Here is a 25,608-nt window from a genome sequence, read left to right on the forward strand (position 1 = left end):
TATCCAGATGAGGATGAAGACCACCTGGCAGAAAAAAACCCGTGTCCAGCAGGTCCAGCCAAAGCAATGGTTCATGGTGCAAAGTAGCGCCAGCAGGACAAGCAGAAATGAATCCCCTGCAGCTATGTTAGCATGATGCTGAGGCCAAATTAAATCAATCCCGCCTTGCAGCTGGACTAACATGGTTGTACAGCTCATTTTGATCGACACAAAGTTCTCCATGCACCACTGCACTCTGCCATTTGGTAGCCTCTTGGACTTCTCCAGCATGGAGTGACACTGTGCTGCATCTCTCTTGCTTTAGCACCAAGATGGCCCCAAAGGCACACACTGTTCAAGGAGGTGGCAAAGCAACTCAGGCACAGACAGCGCAGGTCTGCCACCTACAACACTCTGGACTAAACAATTTCAAGGTGGGAAAGACATTGGTTTTGTTTAGTCAGGTAAGGCAGAAAAAGATGAAAGAATGGAAAAGACACAAAGACGAGAGTAAAACAGAGATGGGAAGAATTTACAGAACAAAGGGATGGGGCAGAGCTCTGGACCTGACGTCAAGAAGCTTGAAGCCAAGAAACAGGATTAAAGGATCTGCAAAGGAAGACAGCGCAATCTACAACTGAAGATGTTGTTGGTGACATTTTGCACAAGGAAGCAGGACATTAGGAAACCATAAGATAACAGCTGCTTTAATTACAAGCGTAGACAGCATTGTTGTGGTTAAGGCGGAGTATGTTGTGGAAGGAGGTTAAACAAGAGGTAAAGGAGACTTCCCATAACTGCAGCAAAAACTCAACAACCCAATTACCAATGTTAAAACAAGAGAGGGAACAAGGGCAGGAAGGCATCTGTTGTGTGGAAGGTGAGAAGGGGGTTCCTCATGGTACGCAGACAGATGCCTCACCAAAATCAAACAGCAGGTCTGACACAGACATTGCAAATAATTCCTGCAGTGAAGCCTTGCTGGACAAGAAGCAAGAACACAGCCTCCGGTCTCTGCCACCCAGCCTGGAGACCCACGCTCTTCCACATCCATTGGCTGGAGTCTTGCAGGTGAACTGTGGTCAGTTGAGTTTTTTAGTTGTTTAACACTGTCTCTCTTTTTGACAGCACAACTGGGCTCCAGAGCAGAGAGCAGCAGAGATTTATCCTCACTTGACTTCTATTCATGCTTCTGTCTTTGAACACATTTTTCAAATACAGTTGAGGTGCTACAAAAACAAGGCAAAACACCATGACAGCTGGATCCTCCACCAGTCTCATGCAAAAGCAACATCTAGGAGGGCTTTTTCCCATTGCTTCTGGGGAGCAGGGAGGGTAGCTTCCTGCTCCCCCAAAGCCAGCATGTTTCCCCCAGTCTTTGGAACTGGTATGAGAAAGAAGAGACAACTGGAACAAGACGATCAAGGGGTTGCTGATAGCGAAGCCACAGCAATGGTAATAACCATCCAGTGTTCATCGGTCAACACAGTGCAGGCATAAAGCTACCTTGCAGCAACACCCTCAAGAAGAGAGGCTTTACAAAGAGCAAAACGTGGGCAAAACCCTGCTATAAGGCTCTGTCCAGTGGCGGGGGTGGATCCTAGGCTCGGGCTAGTTAGGGACTATCTGTTGGAAAAGACTGGCCACCTAGAAGAAAGCATTCAGAGGAGTGATACTCTGCCATTGGAACAGCCTCAGCACACAGAAAACACTCATGAAAGAAGAAAAGATTTGCAGCCAATGCAACAGTGGGAAAGTCTTCCTAACTTCTCCCAGGGGCGTTACAGCTACCACTGCCAGGCCCACTTTGAGAAGGATGGAAGCACCGAGCTTGAATAAAAGCTGCCTTCCAGGCCTGTTTATCTTACGTGGAGCAAAAGCCAAGGGAACAGCTTGCACTTTGATTTTGAAAAATACGGAGTTTGGGGCAAGACACGGAGCACTTTATCAAGACAAAGCAAGTGGAAAGAAGGTCCCTTCCTGTCAGTCAACCAACTATAACCTTCTCAACATGGGCAGAAATCAACATCATCTGAAAACACACTCAGAAGGGATACAAACAGCAAAGGAGAGGTCACACAGTCCTTTGTGAGAAATATTTTCCCATGGCACCTCTAAACAAAAATGGAAAAAGACTAAAAAATAATAAAATTATTATTTTTTTTTTCCTTTTCAGGCACCCAAGTGAAAGAATGTGCAGCCAGGCCTCAGCTCCAAGGACACAAGCAGTAGAAACTTGCTTTGATCAGGAGTATTTTAGCTGCAGGTTTTTATTAAGAGTTTGCAGGAACAACCCCGAAAACTGAGATCAGGTATTTTAATCTGTTTCAGCAGTTAAGAGTTTTTTAGCTTCTCATTTGTTGGCCGTCACTAAAACATGTCAATTTGTGACTTAAAATTTAGCTTCTCCTCTAAGTTTGGTAAAACTTTCTAAGCCAAGAGCATGGGTTACATCGATACGCATTTAACAAAGAACTCAATCGGCATTTTTACTTTTTCTTTAGAAAATAGCAGCAGACATTTGGTATTTAATAATTTGTAAAACCTGATTATATAGCTGGTATAAAGCTATATATGGATGGGAATTGGAATTTAATTAAAATGTTTTCATTAAATGCAATCTTCAGTGCACTGGATTCATAAAGAAGACAAGTAAGATAATTGGAACATTTTATATATGAAGCTCATGTATCAAACACTGGAAACACCTATCTGTACCTAGTGAAATAAGCTGATTATTTCTGCCTCCTGTTCCCTCCAAAACTTTGCAGGTAGCAGATCTTAGCCTCATATCCAGGTTTGTTTTTTTTTAGTCAGTGGAATAAGAAAAAGACTCTCCTGCTTTTTAAAATCTCCGTCAATAAACTATTTAATAGATTATTTTTTTTAAATTTCAGACTCTCCCTACACCTGCAGATGATGACCTTGACGTCAGCACTTCCCTGTACACTTGCCCAGGTGCCAGGTACATCACCAGCAACTTCTGCCTCTGCAATGCTGGGACATCGCTTCACAGTAGCAAAGGTATATCCCTCCAATGTATTTTTATTTCATGGTATAACAGACTACTGCATTAAAGATTTAGCATTTTGAATTTAACATAAGAGGTTTCACTTGTCTGATTTATAAACATCATCGTCGTCCCCCCCAATTTATTTTGATGTACGTTATAAAGAATGGGACTTAGAAGACTCAACAACCAAGCTTTCCACAGATAAATTTTAATTGTGCATGTGCACTGGGGATGAAATAAAAGTATTTAAAAATAAAACACAAATAAAACCCCAAACATGAGTTTAGGACCCAAGTAATAATTATCCCCCCAAACCCCAATCCCTCTGGGTTTGCCTGCCTCTTAGTCACAAACACTCGATGGACAAAAGGCGGTTTCTCTTGCTCTCAGCGCTGAAGAGCCCGCACAGGTACCACAGGGAATAGCAAAACAGATTTTATTCTTCCTCAAGGACCTGGAGCTGAATAGCCACTTAAGCCCTGCCCGCAGCCTCCGCTCCTTGCGCGGGAGGAGGAGGAGGTAGGAGAGCACGGCTTGGCTTGCCTATCCCGGTTGAGACTTCATGGCCACAAGGAGAGAAAAGAAACCAAGCAACTGGGCTGGACCACCATTAAAAATGCCCCAAACCCCAAAATGGGCACTTTGGTTGTAACTAACTGCTGCCCTTCGCATCAAATGGGACTTCAGCATCACGCAACTTCAGTGTTCCCAGAGAGCTGTGATTTCTCAGGCTAGGAGCAGGCAGGCAGCATCCTCACCACCCAACACATGCACTGACCACCACTTCTACTCGATACACCCTCACACCCAGCTAGGGACTGCTACCATTTATTTACCTCTTTTCACCCCACTTTTAATTATTTTATCAAAATAGCACAAGTTGAAGAGGGGATGGTCCAGTCTGGTTAAGGAGCAGTGAGGGTTTTGGCTAAGGGGAGCTGGCCTTTGTGCCCTCTTGCATATGTTCTCCTGGACTGGACATGCCCAGTAAGGACACCACCTCTCTAGGGTAATATTAACTCTTTACCTGTCCCCTTGGTAAATATGGGCCTGTGAATGTCGCCACCACGTGTAAAAGGCGTCTTGCGTGCCATCCCTTGTGTCCTGGGGCCATGCCACCTTGGCTCCTCTTGCTGGGAGGATCAAGTTGCCCCTGAGGCAAGATGCCCCGGGATGGGAGCAGGGACCTTGGTGGGAAGAGCGACCCAACAGGGCTCATCAGGGGAGCAAGGAATGGGACTTCCCGACCTCAAACCTCATGCGCTTCTGGATGCCTACCACCACGCTGGAGCAGAGCCTGCCTGCAGCAGCACCTTCCCAAGAAAGTTTGGCAATTAAATCCAACGCCTCCATGCCAAGCTATTCCACAGCAGTTCAACGAGTGAAACAACTCATGACAGATCGATTAAACGCATATGTGGCTGCGCTGCTTTAATAAATACCACCTTGTACTCCCAACTTTCTAAATAGCAAGTTGTAAAAACTGAGCTTCCAGCCATTGAAAATGAGAGTTTCTCTCCTGGTGTCTTTGCAAGCAGAAAGGGTACCTTAGTTAGACCCATTATTTGAGTCGCAATCCTTAGAAAATAGATGCACCTTTATCCCAGGCGCCTGTAATAACCGGTGCCTATTTCCACCAGCCAAAAAAAAAAACCCCAACCCTCAGTAGGAACCGACTTTAGCTATTTAAATGTTTTATAAGTTTTTTTTTTTTGTAATTGCAGAAACTTTTCCTAATCTGACATTTGTTAAAACCCCTTATTAGAAATTATGCAGCCGCAGAAAAAAAAAAAAAAAGAAAGAAAAAAATAGAATAAAATATGAAATAAAATAAAAATGAGCTGGCTTCACAATTACCAAGTCAGCCCATGCAGCCCTTCGCTATTGTACGGAGTGGCATAAACCCCCCGGCGGCCTATCAGCTCCCTGGCAGGCAGGGGGCTGCGCTATTCAAAGCGAGAGATACAAGCTGCAGGGCAAAAACCTGGCAGCTCCCATCTGACCCCCCAATCCCCGGCTGGTGACAGCTCCAAGCTCCATGGCAAATTAGCCCTTCTCACATTACAATTGCAGGAGACAGATTCCATTAGCGGTATCTGAAATTGAGTGGAGAGCTGCTCCGTTATCAGACTTGACTCATAAGCGCCGCTATTAATCAGAGCTATGATAGCATTTATATATTTCAAGCTATCTGCCGCCGCTGTGATATTCTGCTACAAAGGGTTGATGGGACTTAGGGAAGGGAACAATGGAGCTTTCTGGGAAAAGCAGAGTAAATCAAGAAAGTCTGTGACTTCCGCACATTCTGAAGGGATTGCGGTTTACATAAATTTTCTCCCAATTGGAGATTGAGCTCTTCCTCATCTTACACATGGGATTTAGTTGTCACTCAATGGTAACAGCTGTGAAAAGGTGAAGCGGCCCACCGCTCAGAATATTGCCTCCGCTTTTAAAGCAATTAACCCATGAACAGGAGGATACCTGGTGATATCAAAGGGATTAAGCCAGGCAGTGCATTATTAACATTTCCTTGAACTAATTCTAACTCTGACTAGCTGTCAAAAAAGACTCTTCAGTCTTAAAAAAAAAAAAAAAAAAAAAAGGAAAAAAAAGAAGAGTTTTTTTGCCCTTCTTCCCCCACCCCTCCACCCCCCGCCTTCAAAACAGAGCAGAGTTATTGCAGCCTAATGTGTCTACTTTAGAGCAAAATGCAAATGAACAGATTTGGTAATGTCGTCAAACAGACTGAACTCACTGCTGGTTTATTACAGAGACACAGGGGAAAAAAAATTACATCTCTCTCTCTATGTATATATATATCTAAAGATCAATTAGCCACGGTAGATACTCTTCTACAAGCAAATGAATGCTTGAGTACCCTTCCTCCTCTCCCCCCCTAAAACTTCCCAACTAAGTGTTACTAAGCACAGCTGCTTTTGAAACAGCCAAGATCTTCAAGCTGTGCTACAACGGCTATAATCTACAATAATCTGCAATCTGGAAAAATCCAAATGCCCTGTAAGGAGATTCCTCCTTCCCCAAAGCCCAACATTTTCATTTCCCGCAGTGGCTGTGTGGGCACTGGCATGCCGGGCAGGAGCGCTCCTCTCTCATCCCTCCATCTGCCCCAAAAAGGGGTTAAAGCAGGGACGACTCCTGCTCCAGCACACCCAGTACCCCAGGGACACGGAGTATTTCCCCACCTGTTGCAGGCAGCAGGCAACTTTTCCCAGCACCCATTAATTTTAAGGGAGCATCAGCCATGAGGGCCCCCGGAGATGGCCATGAAGGTGACCCAGCCTCCTGGTGCTCCAACGCTCCCGGTCCTTCCAGGGACCTTCCTATGAGAGCTGCAAGACCCACATCACTGCAGCAAGAAACCTCAGAGCCGTCAGAATGGTCAAGTGCCATTTCCAAAACATTTTGATGATTTCAAAATGATCAAATAATTTTGGTGATTTCATTACATGACATGCCTAATGCTCCTTTTTGTTGGCAGTGACAGAAGAGTTGGCTCCAGTTTTCATATACTTCCAGAGTGTGTTGCTTGGAAGGTTTGGGGGGCAGGAGATACATATATATATTAAAAAAAATATAAAATATATATATAAATATACATGTATTAACTCAAAACTTAACATGACACCCAGTACAGCAAACCAAAGAGGTGTGAACTGCTTAATTCAGTGCAACATTTCCCCCATTTTCAAAAAACCCATGTGCAACTCGGCCAGAATAAAGCCGGCAAAAAACTTACCAGGAGTACTTGGGCAATGACTCCTTCTACTCTGCTACTGCCCCTGCACTAAATTAGTTTTGCATATTTAGGTACAGCAAAACAGCCAAGCTACAAAAGGTATATGCTGGGAAAAAAAAAAAAAAAAAAAAAAAAGCACTTAAAGCAGGGGAAAGCATCCCGTTTCTCTTTACAACAGGGAATGCAAAGAATGCATCGTCTGTGCAGAGAAAATGACACTTTGGCAATCACATTATAAGAAGATAATTGGTTTACTTTGTGAACGTGCTATGCTTTGCCTCCCACAGTAAAACAAATAAATAGTTGTTTAAAGCAACAATCCTATAGCCGCACTTGCTGCGTCCTGAAAACATAAAGCAGCTCCCCCCTCTTTCAAAGCAAAGATGAATTATTTGCCTCAGTTATAAGCAGTCCAAGAAAACTCTTTGTAAATGCCATTTTACGATAATTACAAGCAATTTATTAAGACTGTGGAGGGGGAAAAAACCCCCACCAAATTTGAAAACTAATTCAAAGGAGTAAACCGCGCGTTCGGCGATAGTCTGGATTACTGACAAAAGGGCTTTTTGCATCAGTGAGGTTCGACATAACTTTCTTTTGAGAAGCACAATCCAGGCTTAAAAAATAAAATAAAATAATGAATAATACAATATAATAAAATGAATAAACGAACAGGGTTGCTTCATATTGACCCCAGTGGTGCCGGCACGGAGCATCCCGCCAGCCATCACCTGGCAGAGGAGAAATCTGTTTAAGGAATAAATTTGATCCTAATCCCACACACGCTGTAACATCCCAAACACCACCCACCCACAGAGGGAACCGCGACTCTTTCCTTAAGCAGTAAAGGAAATCATCTGGACCTGCCACAGAATAAACTCAGGAAATGCCTCTTAAACAAAAAAAAGTGTCAATGGGGAAAAAAACATAAGGGAGAGATTTACTGTACGGAGATGCTGGGAGGCACAGAAAAAACCCTGCAAGGGTAAACAGCAACGCTGCCCGGCTGGTGGGGAGAAAAGAAAGGTTTTAGAGGTTAAGTTCAGGTCAGACAACAAATGAAATTGTAACAACCCAACTGACATTGTATAATGTCTTCTTCCACTCGATCAATAGGGCAGCGTCAGCCCCATTACCATAGAGATGGCTTCCTCCCCGCTGAAGGGTGGCTATTGTTTGAGGAGAGAGATTTGCCACTTGAACCATGTTGCTCCCGAAGGATGTGTACTTCATCAATTATTTGTATTCCTAACATCTACATATTTTCATATTAACATCCACATTTCGTGCAGCAAGAGGAGCAGGTGCTTATTTTTCCTCTGGTACCTCGCAGGGGTCACCCTATCAGCTCAATTTTAATTAAAACACAAAAATGCGGGAAGATTTGATAGACCGGTTTAGATCCTTTGTGAGTACGGACAAGCCCCGTTAAAACCAAAGCGCATCGTCTTCAGATAGTTACAGCCTTTGCGCAGAAGGTGCCAGCAAACACTTCCCAAAAGGAGTTTGTTTTTTTTTTCAGAAGTAGATGGAAATAGGAAGGAATTTTTTTTTTTAAAAAAAATTAACATCGTAAAAAAATAAATAAATTTTAAGGTGCTTATAAGGAAAAATAAACCATAGTAATTTGGACATCAAACTGACCCACAATACCTTACAATTAATTTAAAAAAAAATAAAAATCAATTGCTGCTAGGCTAAATAATTGATCCTGTCAGTGCCGAGCATCTATGAAATGATTTTCTGTAAGTCCTAATAGTTTCTATCATCTCTCGGTTCCAGGTCTTCCGTTCTTTCATGCAAGTTTTAAATTTGACAGAAGCAACCTCTTGCAAATCCCATTAGACAACAACAAAAAGAATTAAACCTCTAGAAGTGTAAAAATAATTCCCAAATTTAGCCTGTCATTTCTCTCCTGTATTCTTATTTCTCTAAAGCGACGTTCCCACGATTTCATACGCGCAAAACAGGCACGGAAGGAACTGCCACACTGCAGTTAAAACTAAAAAGCAGGGCAGATCTTCACAGTAATGGTAATAACAGCAATAACTGTAATTAAAAAAAAATAAAATTGGAACTCAATATTCAAAACCTGTAGCAACTCCTTGCAGGAGTTTTTCATATAATCAAAGCAAGTTGTGCTCTGACACTGCGCGTGGCACTGTGCACGGGAGGGCAGCGCCGCTTCCAGTCCCCCAAATAAGCTGTAAAATACAGGATATTCAATTAAATAGCGCCAACTTAATTACATGTATTACCTAACAGTAAAAGCCATCACCTTAAATGCCTGTAGAAATATTTAGGAATTACTTAAGTGATTCCAGTAAGTCTGCTTTGGAGCTGATGCACTGCTACGTGAAAGGGGATGTGCAAAAAGCAACTCCTCTCCAGCAGAGGAAGATGCACCCAGACAGACGGGCCCCACAGAGCAAAGTTTAAGTGAGCTCAGGACTCTCGGGCTGTGCAGGACCTGACCCCCTCCCCCCCGCCTATTTATTCCTGCTTTTATTTCTAGGTTGCTTTCACTCTCTGGGAAGGTTTCCCCAAGGGGCGATGCAGCTCTGGGAATGGGTGGGAGAGAAGGGCTTTTGTCAAAATAATCGCGGCAAGGAAGTGCCCCATCTCATCCCAAAGCACCCCGGTACCATTTCAGATTTCACTGTTTGCAGCCTCAAAACGTGCCCTATTTTCCCTGCAAAAGAACATCAGAAATTGTTTGTACGGGTTGCGATAATCCTCTCAAATATGGGTCAGGCTGAGGTTAAGAGCAGCCAGAACTTGCACATCAAAGACGAGCAGAGTTAACAAAACCCCCGACCACGTGTGCATCCCAATTGTTCTCTTTTCTCCCAAGGTTAGAGGTCTGGAGAAAACGGATGGGCTCCAGCCGGTGTCCCCCCCCCCCAGACGGCAGCACCTATGCCGGGGGAAGGCGGCCAGCACCGATGCTCACCCTGGTCCTTGGGTACCACCGGCAGGCAACTGCCCATCCGCCTCCGCCGGGAGCTGCAATTAAACCAAGTTCACGGTTTCCCGATAGGTGAAGCTCATCCTGTTAATTTAAACAGACCATCTGCATCTTTCGAGAACGACAAACTTCATTAGTTCTGGTTAGTTAAACCGAGCGGTGATTTGTGATAATGAGCCTGAACAACCTGTCACGTCTGTGTAAGGGAAAGGGCGCACTTTTTATTATTACTATTATTATTATTTAACAGAAAGAAAGAAAAAATAAAAGAGGAACCTTTTGTGCAGGAAAGAAGGTCAAATTCAGATTAAACCGCTGTTAGGTTAATCAGAGGAACTAATTACAGCTGGAAAGGGAGAAACGCTAGCCCGAAGGCCAGAGGGGAACAGAGGGAGCCTTTGGAAATGTCCCGAGCCAACAGGGATGCGCCCTGCCAGCATCACGCCAACGAAAAAACACCCCCAAGGACTTTACCTGAAAACCGTGTAAAAAAGCAAAGAGGCGGCAGCTGCTCCCAACAAGCCGCAGAGGAGATTGACCCGGTAGGCGGGGGAGCCGATGGGCAGCAGCCCCGTCGCCACTTTGGCCAGCAGCGTGAACAAGGGGTAGCCAGGAGGGTGGGCGACCTACGGACAGATCGATACGGGGCTTGAAAAGGGGTGAAATTCTATGAAATCAAAAGGAGAGCAGGCACGCCGGGGTCCAGCGGCAGGAGCCGGGGGATCTCCCAGCGGCGCCGCTCCCCAACTCATCCTTTCCTACCGACTGGAACTCTGCAAATATTTTTTCCTTAGTGGATTTGGCTCCACGCCTCGCCCATGATAATGAGGCGGCGAGAAAAGGAGGTGCCACGTTTCATTAGCGTGCCTTAAAGGGCTCCTTGTTTGGGTTCACAGTATATTAGGGTCATTCAAAAGGCTGTTGTGTGGTGTTTTTTTTCTTTTTTCTTTTTTTTTTTTTTTGATAAAAACAGCAGCTTCTCAACTATTTTATTGGTTAGCAAGTTGAAAGACCACACTGCTATCGGATTACCACCGCACTGACAGTCCTAAGGTCTTGCCTAAAGGGATCATGCACCATAATAAAGTTTATTAAATAATAAAACTTATTAAAATTGTTAACCCGATTTATTTTATTCTCCCCAGCTTATACAAAATTTGGGTTGATAATAAGCCAGCTACTGTATATACAGTAAAGCCTTTGCTTTATAATTTAGTTTAATTGGATTTAAAACTTGAAGTAAATTGTCGCGTGCTGTACTTATAAGTTAGTAAAAACTGTGGTTTGAAAATAAATTAATCTACTTTACTCCATGCTTAATTAAACTTCCTTAATTCCTAAAACTGTTAATGAGAGCATTGATTAAACAATAAAACTAATACTTACTCCAAGCTCATATGCGGCTGTGATCAGCTCCCCTGTGAAAAAATAATGTAAAACCAATAATTACTATTAGGAAATGACACTCCTCCAAAGTTTTCAAAATCCAAATGCTTGCATTGGGGTTTTGCATTAATTTGACTGGATAAAACTGTAAATCTGTAGAGATTTAACAGCATGAAATTTTCTAAGAATATTTTCTCCCTCTGATGTCATTGCACAAAATATCTTTTGTATGTTTTCGCGAGACTTTTATGAACAGATAAGTGAAAGTATAGGTAGGCGCGAGTAAAGAATGGACAGAAACATTAAAAATGCAGACATCTGTGCGTGTGCATTTTTAATTTAAAACCAATCGATTGGATAACTTTCAAGCCCTACAGTTTGCAACGCTTAAGCTGCATTGTCTCTTAAACAACCTGGTTGCCTCTCATTAAAATAACAACCACAGCTTTATAGTTTTAAAGGGAAAATATAACCACCGGTCGTGCAAATCTGCATCCATCTATTTGGGAATGCTGCTCTCCCTTGACGTTAAAGCAATTCTTGCAGCATCTGCTTCACAAGTAACTCTTTTACCTGTCAGTGAACGCTGCATCCAGCGGCCGCTCCCATTGAAACACCATTTAGGTTTTGCATTTCCTTTGTATTTTACGCCAGGACAAATCACTGCCACAAAAGGATCCACGTTAATGTAACAGTTAATAATATTTCGCCCTGTTAGAGCGCTTGACACTGAAGCATTTCGCAACGCTCCTGAACGGTGTCTATTAAATATATTCAATAGGCACAACACATTCAGGGACGAACCAAGGAGCAACAAAATTAAAAGTTATGCCTGGTTTTCCTTCTTTCCCTCAACTTTTCTGATCCAGTTTTGCAGAGTCTGGTCTTACTGGTCCTTGCCAAGTGCCAAGGTCATGGTAGCTTTGTCCTATCATTAGAAGGCAAAGACGTAAAACGAAGGGCGCTGTTGGCTTTAAATGCTGAATTAACAATATTTCAAATTTTGCACGTTATTACAACCTTACTATCCAACGCAAAAGAGGAGGATTGTACAAATGGCACCTTTAAATATTGACATTATGGTAAACAATGTATTTTAAAAGGAAGATGCAAGTCAACCCACTTCTGCTGTAAAATCACAGCTATCGCCCTGCACAATGCCCAGGGGACAGCCCTGCGGCTTTCTGCACAAAAGCCTCTCAGATGTGGATTTTACGGCACTTACAAATGCCAGCTATTTTTATTGCTACTCTTTTTTAGGCAAATTTCATCCTATTGCAAGACAGCCCTGAAAAAGCAGATGCAATAGGAAAACCATCCATCCCAAACTGAGCCTTTTAGTGTTCAGCAGCTCCAATGTTTCCAGGGCACAGTGAGGCTGGGAAGCAAGTGATCCCCCTGCACGCAGCCAAAGATGCTGCTAAAAAAGAAACCCGAAATTCGGCATTGCTGGGGTTCCCCAGCGCCCCAGCATGTGCTACTCTGTGCAGCGGCTGACGGTGGATGCCCATTGCATCACCGGGATGCTGCTCCCGAGCCAGGCATGGCTTCACCTTCACTCCAGTCCTTCTGGGATACAGCAATGTGTGTACTTCAAATGGCTGAAGATTAAGTTCATGCACATTGCTACGATATTGGTTCATACCACGGGCAAGAATAACCCCAGAGCAATACAAACACAAACCAACCACAAAGCTCAAAAAAACCAAACCCAAAACCGCTGACCCAACAAAAAAATCCCTGGTGGATACCACTGCCAAGCTTTGAAAGCCAGCAGCACAACTTTGCCGTGTAAGAATGGAGGGAAAAAAAATAAGAAAACCTGCCAAAATAAGCTCCCAGGCTGCAGGCCTTTTGAACTCCACTGGGAAAACCAAAAGGAGCACGTAACTTTAATCACTTCAGGTAGGGTAAATTCTCCACCTCCCACCCACATACCTGAGCATCACTTACAGCCTCTATGGACTACGTCAGTGTGGAGTACTACTATTAAATGACAAAACACAGAGAGGAAGACTACAGCAGACACAAACTTGCTTTCAAAGTATTTCTCAGGAGAGAAAACGACCTGCGGCATCTTCAGACACCAGCTGAAATTGAAGAGTTTATTCCTGCATAATCTTGGCGTAAATATGTTTCTGGCTGTCTGGCTTGACTCTCCAGTAAAGGTGTTCAGGCAAGGGGCCCAGCGCTGCCTGAAAACCGATTTATCCCCAGCAAGGTTGGGAGCTGATGTCTGAAACATCAGAGGGAAAGTTTGGGGTTTTTCTTTTAACTTGAGTTTATTTGATCCCTTTTTAAGCTGTTTTAACATCTGTGGAGGTTTCCGAATTAGAATTCATTCTCTCGTTCTTTATTATAACGCTAAGTAACACAAGAAAGCTCCCAATGAAAATACCTATTGCCTTTTACATTTTCGGATTACTGCAAACTTCAGGAACAATTAAAAATATACAGATAGCTTTAAAAAAAGAATAAATAAAATAATAGGCTCCCTGCCTGAAAGCAGATACAGCAAATCCTTAAGCAGCTCTTTACTCACACAAGTAGCTTCAGTGCTTTTGATGGCACAAGTTTGAGCTCTGTGCTCAGGCACGGGCAAGTTAATCACCTTGAGCGGGGCCGTGCAGAGACCTTCCAGGGGACTCCAGCCAGGCGGCAGTGCTAAAGCATCCCATGGGCTGCTGGGGCCATGGGAAGCCAGGGGAATGACCCCAAAAAGTCTTAACACAGCACGATGGGGTGGCTGCTGACTGGGATGGGCACGAAAGGGCAGCAGGGATGAGCCCATCTCTGTTCAGCTCCAGTAAACACACGCAACTCTGGCAGCATATTTAGAAGAAAATGCAAAAATAAAGTAAATTTAAAAAATAGGAGAGGCAGAGAGTAAGGTCATAGTGCTAGCTGGGGGACACTGTCCTGACAGATTTCCTCCAATACAATAAAGTACCCAGTCTCCCTGTCCGGCCTTTCCTGGGGCACCTCTCTGCTGCCCCGTTTGCAGCTCACAGCCACTCAGTGTCCTGATACCTCTGACAATAGTTATTAGCAGAGGAGCGATGCACACTGCACTTGTGTATGTGCATTTCTATACACACAGCTGCTGTGTTAGGAAGAACCAGGGTGCCTTTGGAAATTAGGGAAAGAACAATCCCCCTCCTGCCTCCAAAATGGGATAAAATAACCACAATAACCCAGCACAGTGAGGTGAACCCATGCTTGTGCTGCTGGGCCATTCGCTGCATCTACCAGGATAATTCACATCAAGCAAGGTACGAATCCCAACATTGATTCATCACCTCATCAGGAGAGCCTGCATCCCACTCCGTAAAGGGTGCTAATGGTTATTTACATCCCGGAGGCAAAACCCAAGCTCAAGTACAATTAAAAACCAGGTTTCTGAAGCTTCGTGAAGTATGAACAGCTTGGAGCACAGGCACCCTGCACAGTCATAGGCACGTGTTTCCCATCAGGGAGTACTTTAAAAGACAAAATGGTAGTAATTGTAAATATATCGATCATGTATTAACTGATAGAACCAGAAGAAGCAAAGCCAGCCCTTTCACAGACTGGGGAGCAGATGCACAAGCTGTCAGGGCGCACACTGGCCAGCCTAGCCAGGGCACGCTTGCACCCCTCATCTGCAGCATGGGGTGCAAGCTCTATGGAGGTGGTGTTTAAAAAGAAATCCTTTTAATACAGCTCTGACAACAGGGTCCCTCTGATCCAAACACGGGAACAGGGAAAACGGACAACACAAGGTTGCACCTCTGGGAGCCAGCTAACCAGGATGAGCTTGGTATAATGCAAATACAGCTCCCTCCTGTTATCTTCAAATCAAATAACCCTCACTCGGATCACTGCCCAACTTTACATTTGTGTGCAAAGAGCCACACTGAGTACGTACATGCTGCCTTACACCTAGCTAGACAAAATCATCCTGCTTTTACCAAGTAGCACCGTATTCCGTGTAACTCTAAACAAAAACTAAGAGCAAACTTTAAGGAGTTGTAGTCAAAATACATATTTCTCTCTCCACACATACTGAAGCTGTAAAATACCTGCATACATTAAAAGCACATTTATCTATAAGGAATTAGATCCAAAGCCAGCGATGGCCAAGAGGCACTGTTAAACAGGCCCACTCAACGCCCTTCTGAGATACAAAGGAAGGAAAGTACGCTGGGTACCTACTCCACAAAAAAAAAAAAAAAAAAACAAACAACAAAAAAACCAAAAAAACATACCCCGAGAAAATCCAAGCCCTCCTATCTGCAAATCACAGCTGTACACATGCTGCAAAAGCAAGACATTTTTAAAGACCAGATAAAACCAGGAAAACCACAGAAGGACCCAAGAGGAGAATTTTGTCTTGCCTGCTGGGATTGGCAGTGTGAAACACAAAACATTGGATAGTTTGACACTGCTGAGCTGCCCTTCCAGACAGGCTGATCCAGAGATTTTACTGCTGCACTGGCTGTGTGGCTGCACAGGCCAGAGAGTGCAATGGTCTGAGCAGCAATACCACATCTGGCTGGACAGCACATCTGCCTTCTGACACCACCAGCCATCTCCCAGGGCCCCCAACTAAACCCTTCGCCGAAAGGCTCAAACACAGGCAAACTATTTACTGCAAAGCAAACAGGCTGGGGAGAGGATCAGGCCAACATGGGGTGACCAGCCCCAAGGGGGAACCAGCCACATGGACCCCAAGGGGACAAGCTGCAAGGTGTGACTACGATGCAGCAGGCTCAGTGGGGTGAGCACCCAATGAGGGGAATGACAATGCCCCAGCCCCGAGGGTGTGCACCCCAATACAGGGTGTCCACAATGCACCAGTCTGTGGGGCAAGTGCCCCCATGGAGGATCAAACGCACCAGCCCCAAAGGGGTGAGCACCCACCAGTGACTGCAAGGCACCAGCGCCTATGGGGGGCTTCAACCCTGCGGGGTGAGCAGCCCTCTGGGGTGACAGCAATGCACCAGCCCCTATGAGGTGAGCAACCGTAACGGGTGACTGCAACCATACAGGGTGACAGCAATGCACCAGCCCTTCTGAGGTGACAGCAATGCACCAGGCCCTCTGGGGTGACAGCAATGCACCAGGCCCTCTGGGGTGAGCAACGCTATGGGGTGACAGCAGCCTCTACGGGGTGACAGCGACGCACCAGCCCCCATGGGATGAGCATCCTTATATAGGGAACTGCAATGAGCCTGTAAGGGCACAACCCCCCGCCCCCGAAGCGTGACCGCGATGCACCAGCCCCCACGGGCCCAGGGTCCCTACGGTGCCGCCTCCCCGGTGGGGTGACTCCAAACCCCGGCCCCACTGGGCGCCCCGCCGCCCCTCCCCCGCTCGCGGGCGGGCTGGCGGCGCTGGGTACATTACCCGCATCCCCGCCAGGCAGGGCGGGCGGCAGCGTGACCGTGTAGAGAGCCGCCACGGCAGCACCCAGCGCCCCGGCAACTCCGCCCGCCCCGGCCCCGATCCCGGCCCCCGCTCCCATGTGCGCCGCCGCGCCCGCGCTTCCGGGTTCAACACCGAGGGGCGGCCGGGCTGTGCCACTCCACCGCCTCGCGGGGGGAGCAGCCCCGCCCCGCCCGCCTCCCCGCTCCCCTCGGGGCCGCCTCCCGGGCCCTCCCGTCATCAGCTGCGCTCCGATAGGGAATAGGCAGGGCTGAGGCCCCGTGGGGCGAGTCAGCGCGGTCTCCCGCCCTCTTGCTCTTCCTCGCCCCTCCCGGCCGAGAGGAGTTGGTGTAGCCGGAGAGGGCGGGGCGGAGGAGCGTGGCCCGGGGTGAGGGCGGCCGGGCGGGACCACCGCGCGGGGCGGGGCGGGGCGAAATCACCGCGGAGCCGGCGCGGCGTGGGGGGAGCGCTCGGGGGCGTCGCCTCAGCGGGACCTGTCGCCACGGCCACCCGGTCCCCGGCGGTGTTGGTGGCCGAGCAGGACCCCCGCCCTGTCCCGGGCCGGGCGCGCTGAAGAGGGGACACGGTGGTGCTGGCCGCGCAGGGAGGGGACGGTGCCTTGGTGCCCGTGGGCCACAGGCCGGGCCTGGGCCGGGGCCGGGGCCTGGGCTGGGCCCGAGGCCTTCTGACCCACCAACTTTATAATGTATTTTCCCTGTCCCGCGCCCAGCCCAGCTCGGCGCCTCCTGCCCGCCGCTCTCGGCCCCGCGGGGCCAGACCAGCGGCTGCTGCAGCGGGGGCCCGGGGGGCGGTGGCTGGCTGGGGTGCAAGGCCCCAGGCCGTGGGCTGCGGCGCCGCGCTCCGACTGCCTCATAGCCTCACGGAGCCCTGTGGCACCGCGCAGATAATGAAGACTTACACCCAGAACGGGGTGGCACGAGATGCTGGTGAGGAAAAGGATTGAAGGTGTCAGCGTAAAGAATATTAAAAGCAGTGATTCCTGCTGCGGGAGTGGTTAAGGAAGGCAAATAGCATCCTGAGACCTATCGATAGAAGACTAAAACACATCCATGGAAATCATTATGGGATTGTACAAAAGAGCAGTGAGGCCATACCTGGAGAATTGAGACAGATTAAAGAGAGGCTTTTGAATACAAATGAAAAAGGTATAGAAGAGGGTAACGAGGATAATAAACAGCCTTATGGATTAGATCTAAGTGGAGACGTTGGAAAATTAGGTTTGCATTTATTAAAAAAAAGAACAGGATTAAGGGTTGACACGACTGAAAAACTGCACATCGTGTTCTGGGGACTGGAGAAGCTGGTGCCGAAGGGCCTTTTTGAAACAGCTGGCACAAAACCCCCAAAAGGGCACAAGCTGAAACCAAGAAAGGTATTAAGGAATTCAGGGAAGGTCTTTGTACCCGCTCCAGCCAGTAGGTACAGCAAAAGAAGCTGATGTTGCAACTCACTCAGAAGTTAATTGGGTTGCTTTAAGAAACTGGTATTTGAGGGTATAAACAGCAGCTGAATAACAGCTGGGGCAACGTGGCTGCCTTCCATCCAGAAGGCAACCGCTTGGCTCTGTGGTGACCAAGTGAGTTTCAATATACTCAACTTGTTGGCAGGTTTCTGCCGTTATTGGCTGAGGTTCATCAGGGAGAAGAAAAAGATATGTTGCAATCCTCCGCCAGCCATTGTCACTATGGTAATGAGAGGGGTCATTGTTCCCGCACCCGTTGGGGCTGCTAAAATGTAATTTTAACAGCGAAGTGTGCAGTCAATGTGTGAAAGCAGGCTGGTGGCGAGGCTTTTTATCCCAAGCGCGGCTTTTTTCTTCGTGGTATTTTTCTTTCTTTGTATTTAACTTGGAAAAGGCATCCAAAGACAAATGTTAACTGTGACTGATTACAATTATATTGATGGGGGAGGTAGCAATTTAAAAGCAAATATCGAAATGTGGAAGAATGGCTGGTAATAATATGGTAAGGACAAACTGTTCTTTAATTGTCCTGCAAGTTGTTTTATATCTTTGTCATGTAGAAACTGGAACTTTTAGGGTGCCAGTGACATAGTACTTTGCGGTAATATGGCAGGGCCGGCTCACAACAGCCTTTATCTTACTGAATAACTACCACCGTTTCAAAGGCCAGGATTATAAGCACACTTTTTGTCGGCAGAGACGCTTTGGAGAGTGCATTTACATTTTTCTTCTGTAAGCAGAAGTCATGAGATTTGACTCCCCCTTCTTCACCAGGCATGACCCAGGGGTCTGACCAAGACAAGAAGGACATGCGGATCCTCTTTTTTTTGTTTTATCAGAGCTGGGCAGATAATATTCGACTGTTTTCACTCATGCTCTGTAAATTGAGAGTTGTCCAATCTCAAAGTTAGAATCGCCTCGCCTCAGAGAATGCCCAGTGACTCTCTGGGCTTTATCAAAGCCTTGAGGGTGGGTTCAACAGCAATAAAAAAAAATTATTGCTTAGAAAAAAACCCACACTAGGGCAAGTGGAAAGCATTTGAAAGATGGCCTTGTCCTACACATATCTACTTATTTTTAAAATATCTCTGGAACTTGTAGCACGAGAGCATACTCTAGTGGCAACTGAGCAAAGAAAGTGCTCGTGGTTTGTGCAGTGTCTTGACGGTGAGACACCTCCCACCTTTCAACAGGAGGCTTATTCTTTCCTCTCTCCTCTGGCTCCACGCTCCGCGCTCAGCCGGACAGGAAATACCCAAGGCAGGCAGAGAAAATAAACAGGAACTTCTAAAGTAATTTTAAATACACAGCTTGAGAACGTATCTCCCCAAAATGGCTGTGTACTTAGACAGTTGTCTTTTTACCAGGCTCTATTGCAGATTTTCTCCTGAGAGACACAGTTTAGAGGAGGCAGGAGATAGGAAAAGAGAGAATAATACTTAAAGCAAACTCTGTTCACCCATGGCAGTGTCATTACAAACTTGAATGAGCACAGTTATTGCAAATAAATAAAAACAATAGACCAGAACCAGTTTTACATAAGAAAATACTGAAATACTGTTCAATTAGTCCTAAGCTTTAGTTAAACCTTTTCTTTTGCCCATCAGGTGATAAGGTTAATACCGAAAGCACTCAACTGCTGTACTTGTGTAACAACAGTCAGCATCCATTTAATGAACTTTACATGTATACACATTTAGCAAAGCTTCAATATTGTCAGCACTGGGCTGGTGCAGAATTTTAATGGCAAAGTAGCCAGCCCAGTCTTCATCATAAATGATATCCCTGTGTAAGGAAAGCAGATCGTCATGGGGACCATTAACAATACAAATGAGCACCACTTCTATATTTAAATAAGAACTTTGGCAGTATTTCCACTGATGATATGTGCCTGCCTGCAAAGCATGGAAAGGAAGCACTACTTTTATTTGTTCTTAAGTGGCCTGAATCAGCTGCATTTTATGACTTCTTGGGGTTGGTTTTTTTGGGGGGGATGGGGGAGACCAGGCTCATATCATACGTTTATAGCAACATAACTGCAGTTGCTAGCGCAGAGAGAACTTCCAAGTGGAATAAAAACACACTTGTCCAGCAAGTGTCTCTCCGTCCCTGGTCATAGGGCTCTCACTGTCCCATTCTGCAAGTGCACATGTTCAGTATGCTCAGTATTGTTGAAGTGAGCAGCAGTGGCCTCTGGCTGGACCCAGCTGGGCTGTGAGTGTGGCCCAGGATGGGCTGGGAGAATGTGAGGGGCTCAGATCTGTGGGGAAACAGACTTGGTTCCACCACTCACAGGACAGCTTGCTCATTATTTCAAAAAGCAGTTTCGTTTTTCCCCGAAGTAAGAAAATAGGCTGAGTTAATTTCCCCGTGCAGACCTTGTTTCCCACGATTTTGCAACTTTGTAAGGCAGGCTTTATCGTCTTGCAGAAGACCTCCAGTCCCTGCCTCTGCCAGTCTTAGCAGCCTTCCAGCTGGTTTTCTGACACACTGAGCTGTCACAGGTCCCATTCATCTCAACTGGTTTTCCCAGAACTCTGACAATCAGCTCTATGTTTTCACACCTGATTTCCTTGAACTGATATTATTTATTTACCCGCATGCCTTACTGGCAGACTGCACAGGGACTCCACAATCGTGTTGACCACGTTCTCATGAGTGCAGCTGATGCACCACATGAGGGCCCCGTTCCCTTCAACCCCAGACCACTGAATTACTCTGAGATTAGTATTTTCGAGAAGGGAACACTTTTTAGCACTGCAAAACACACTGAAATGCTTTTCATCCTTCTTTTAATTACAGGTGTAGGACATCAGTTGCCATCTTGTGATTTGGTGGCCAAACTCACAGCCTGGCCCAAGAAATGCCCAAGCACAGCAAGTAGCTGAAGACCTGCAACAGCAAGCGGTGCTTCAGGGGTCTCCTGTGGTTCAAACTCTCCTTTCTTCACCTATGTTTGTGGTTCCAGTGAAACTCAGCAGGTAACTCATTTAAGTAAGAATTTTTCACATTACATCCAGTCCTGTCTGTTTCATTCCCATTTATTATTTTTGATCATTTTGTACCATCTGAGGGTCATGCTGAAGAAATATGCAGAAAGGATGAGTGTCAAGCAGAACAAGAATTGCACTCTCCAAAATCACTCTCTTTACCTGGCTTTACCAGTGTCTTCCTACCTGACCCTGCTGTATCTTCATTGTGTTCTTGTGTTGAACAAATCCCTGGTGATGCTACTAGTGGTTAAGCTACCATAGGTTATGTTTTATTCTAGTTGGAAATTGATGGAGCTCCAGAGTCAGGTCAAAAATCTGTGTTCTCCCAAAAGGTTGTTGTATTAGTCTCATTATGGTATGATTACAGTGGGAGGCTTTTCTCCTCCAAGCTGTTCTACAGAGATGAGTTTACTGACCAGGACTGTGATGTGTTTATGTGGCCAAAATCAACTTGTGAAGATGCAGGTAGTGTAGAATAGCAGGAGAGAAAGTGATGTAAGATGCATTTCAGCCAAGGACTCCCATCTTTTCATCAGTAGACTGCGCCACAAAGAGGAGTTTCATGTCCCATCGCCAGGCATGTGCCTCCTAGGAGGAAGGCAGAGAAAAGCATTATATATAGGCAGGGCTAGGACTGTGCTTATAACCAGTCTCTGGAGGCGTATAGCCTGGCCTGCTCCTACGGTTGCAAGTTAGATCTGTTGCAGCTTTGAACTCCGGAGAGACAATGCTGCTAAACCTTCATGAGAAGGGGCTTGCAAGGAACTCCTGTTTTCCCCATATACAAGCAGCCCTGCTGATTTGAGGTCTGTTAGGGATGTGTCAGTATGCAGGACATGCCATTTCTGGGATAGCTGATGTTACCTGGAGACCTTTTCTGTAATAAATCCAAATTTTGGAGAGGGGAGAGATGGAGGGTTAGCCCATGGACAGGATTTTGAGTTTGTTAGGCTGAGTGGACTGGTTTGCTTTTCCTAAGCTTACTAGGGGAAGATGTCTTACTCAGGCCTCTTAGTCCTTGCTCCAGTGGGTGGCAGTCCTAGAGACTGTATTTTTATTACACAGGAGCAACATACAGTAATTTTTCTCTTACATTCTTAGTAATGGCTGAAGCATAAGTCTCCCATAAAATTCAGGCTGGGACAGTGGGATTCTCCATAGCTCAAAAAAATAAGCCGTTGCCAAACCTCACCCATGTTTCCTTCAGCATGCTGGTGGCTGAGAGATGTATGTCCGACCTCAGCAGCTACCTGTCTGTGGGTGACAGCAGCATTCACAGAGCTTGGAACAACCCATACCCTCTGTATGTGGTCTTCCAGTCAAAGCTCCTGAACATGTTCTGTCCACTTGTTTCAAGGTCTGTACAGATCCTGCAGTTGTTCTCCTTAGAGGTGCGGAAGCACAAAAACAGAATAAAGATATTTTGGCTCCGTCTCCATTTCCTGTAGAAGGCCAGGCTAGGAAACAGATTAAATGGATTACATTAAATCCAGATTAAATCCTGGCGTATACCCAGACCTGACTTGCCCATTCACATCACCACTTGCTCAGCACCCGTGTGGTCAGAGCATTGCATGGGGAGTCCACATTCCAGCTAGCTGCCTTGTGGAAGATGTTGTAGGAAGGACCCTGAATTCATCTGCTGGACCTCAGCTGTGGGATGTGGCTCCCAACAAGGAGCCGTGGCCCAACAGCAAAAGACCAGATGAGGGAACCACAATCTGCCCAAGCTGTCTACATCACAAGTAAGGGCACAACTGAGCACATGTTAAAACACAGTCCAAACCCAGGTCTATCCTGGTTGTGCCCCAAAACTTGCTTCAAGCTTGCACCTAAACATCAGCTGGTAACCTTATAGGATGGCCATAAGGTGATCTGGGGTGTGGGCCCAGGTTCAAATACAGCCTAGTTCACAGGTGCTGTCAGGGCTTTTCCTGCTGAGGCTGAAGCAGTGGGATGTACCAGTTTCTGTAGATCAGGCTCTCAGGAGCTAGAAAACAGCAGCACAAAACTTCAATATGCCTCTCTAGGGCATAAGTGTTACAATAACCTTTACCCAAATGCCTGTGGCTGAATTTTCTGGGTTGTTTTTTTTTTCCACAGGTCATACCTCACTTGATGCCTAGGATGGATGGTGATTTGGAATTAAATCAGGGAACATTTTAATAATAAAAAAGAGCTGATGAAGATGCTGGAGGCTCTAAGGTGGCTGAGATGAGGGGCTGCAGACCATACAAATGAAAGGGGAACCAAAGGCCAAGTCCCAGAAAATTGTCATGTGAGTAAGGTTTTCCAGCGAGGGATGTGGGAGAGTTGGACTGGTCCCATTAAGAAAGAAAACTTCCAATGTGGCACTGCCTCATCTGGGATTTGAGGGAGAGTGATCTTGCCCTGAGCATCTTTTTCACACCAAATAGGTGTTGACAATGACATAGAAACAACATTTAACATAAAGCAAGGGGCCAAGGTCTTTGCAGTGTACCTAGAATTGTTATTTCAAGGATGGATAAAAAGAGTATGCATATAGGGCAGTTTCTGAGACCTTCAAAACCTTCATGTTATGTTAATGGAAGGGGAGCAGCTTCTACAGCCTCCTCCTCCTCCCCTCTCTTGCATCTAAGAGCCCAAGACAGGTGACTACAGCGTTACGTGGTCAGTAGTCACTACAAAGGCTGTTTCTGTGTTAATGCACCGGATGTTGCCACCCATTATCATTTAGAAGCCTCAGACTTCTCCTCTGCTTTCTGTGTCCTGATATTTTCAGGCTTCTCACAAGTCCGAATGAGAAAAATGCATCTCATTTTTCAAAGGCCAGAACTGCTGGTGCAGAAAATAGTGAAGAGCTCTGCTCTGCCTTTATTGGGATAAATCCAGCATCCCTCACTGCCTTCAGCTGATTTATTCCCCATTTGGTGTAACTGAAAGCAGAATTTGCCTCTTGCTGTTTTTCAATGGCATTAAGGCCTTTAAACAAAATCCTGCAAAAAGATTTAGGTGCAAGCAAAATCGCCTGCCTTCCACAAATCTGGCTGAATTTACACTGTGAAAGGAAACACAGAGGAACTGAGACCTCTTGCAGGGGACGGGGGACTCTCTAGCAGGGTCAGCTGTGCATATATTTACACATGATATTAGCAGGAAAACAGACAATACGGGTGCATCATGGCCCAAGGTGGTCCAAATGTTCTGTGCTATCATTACTGCTGGGGTCAAAGGTGTTGCCGGTTGGTGACTTGATAAGCACAATGAGCTAACGAGCGACAGCTTAATCAGCACAGATAATTCTTCTGCAATATATGAGATAATTACACCCTTTTTTCTGATTTGTAAGAACCTTGTGGATTTTTTCATTCACAAATACGAGGTAATGACGTACAACTTGACCTTCCCAGACAAAGCATTTGCAGAAAGCAGTGTAATATCCTCTGGTTATTCATGAATATAGCTATTGGCATATCTGGTCTGGTTTTTTGTCCGCTGCAGCTAACCAATTGGAAAGAACACCAGGAAAACTGCAAGAAAAACTTAAAATTCATGTTGGTTTTGTACCTGTGAATGAAACCCATCAGTTTCCGAGTTCAGGGAGTTGCTCCTGTTATTTTCTGGGAGACACCAAGGGCAGGGTGGAGGCATCTGCAGGGTCTTGTCTTTCATCTTCCCAGAAAGGACACAGCTCTGCAGCACTTCTGGGGAAGGAAGCTGTCCACTAAACGCTGTAAGCCTTGCATAATCCATCCCTTCACCTGGCACTTCCTTCCCTTGCCCTGGCCAAAATCACACCTCTGAGAGGCTGCCAGTAGGGCCCCCTGAAACAGCCGTTCTGCCTAGAGGCTGGAGACAAAGAGGCACCATTCAGACAGCCCCTCAGCATTAAAAAAGGCCATAGCAGAGCAGGAGGAAGGCAGGACAGTCTGTGGACTCCAGGGTGGCCGCCTTGAACCACTGTGTTAGTCCTGCACTCCAGACAAGATGTGTCAGAAGTCCAGATTGGAGGGTGGGGGATATCCTGCCTCCCACCTCCTTTGGCTCACTTGAATTTCTCCTGTCATGGGCCGGCTGGAATTAAAATAAAGAGTCGGGACTGTGTGCTGCCAAATTCCCTCAGTTGCAGTCAAATAGGAATGGCTGCCCATCTCCGCCCCTCGCTCATTTGTTTGTGCCTGTAGTAACTGGATTTCCCAGCTGGTCTCCCAGCCCAGGACGTACTTGACTCCAGTGAGCAAACACGAGCAGGGGAATTCAGTCCAAGCAGGCAGGTGCAGTGGCTGGATAGCTTGTGGATTTCCCTTCTGCCACAAAACAACAGTTACTGCACATATGTTGCAAAGATAAGCATTGTTTGCCATCAGTAGAGGAAAAGTCAGAGGCTCTCCACAATTTAGGAGTCTTGCTGTCGAAGAGATGTGAGAGCGAAAGGTGCTCTCTCAGAAGCCAAGGAATAAAAGATGAAGCATTTTGGTTTCAGCTTCTTGCAAACAGGGAGTGCATCTGCCCCAGAGATAGTGGGTACAGAGTCACTTCTGTGTCCCGCACTGATGGGAGTGTTTCTGAGTCTTAGGCTCAGATAAGGCTTCCCAAGGAGATTTGTTAAAACTTAGGAGAAGTCTGAAAATTGCTGTAAGC

General features: G+C 46.1%; 1 protein-coding gene across 2 annotated transcripts in view; it reads right to left on the reverse strand.

Moving 5' to 3' along the window:
• Positions 1-16,609, reverse strand: part of TMEM260 (transmembrane protein 260) — a 34,889-nt gene extending 18,280 nt beyond the window's left edge. Inside the window, exons 1-3 of one of the 2 annotated variants that reach the window (XM_037395195.1) lie at positions 16,492-16,609; positions 11,104-11,135; positions 10,192-10,343 (exon numbers count right to left, since the gene is read on the reverse strand). In XM_037395195.1, the coding sequence (XP_037251092.1) occupies positions 10,192-10,343; positions 11,104-11,135; positions 16,492-16,609 (302 nt within the window). The remainder of the gene's footprint in view (positions 1-10,191; positions 10,344-11,103; positions 11,136-16,491) is intronic. The other variant, XM_037395196.1, reaches the window with a different exon arrangement.
• Positions 16,610-25,608: the final 8,999 nt, after the last annotated feature.

The sequence above is a fragment of the Falco rusticolus genome, chromosome 7 (genome assembly GCF_015220075.1).
Source record: "Falco rusticolus isolate bFalRus1 chromosome 7, bFalRus1.pri, whole genome shotgun sequence".
NCBI lineage: Eukaryota > Metazoa > Chordata > Aves > Falconiformes > Falconidae > Falco > Falco rusticolus.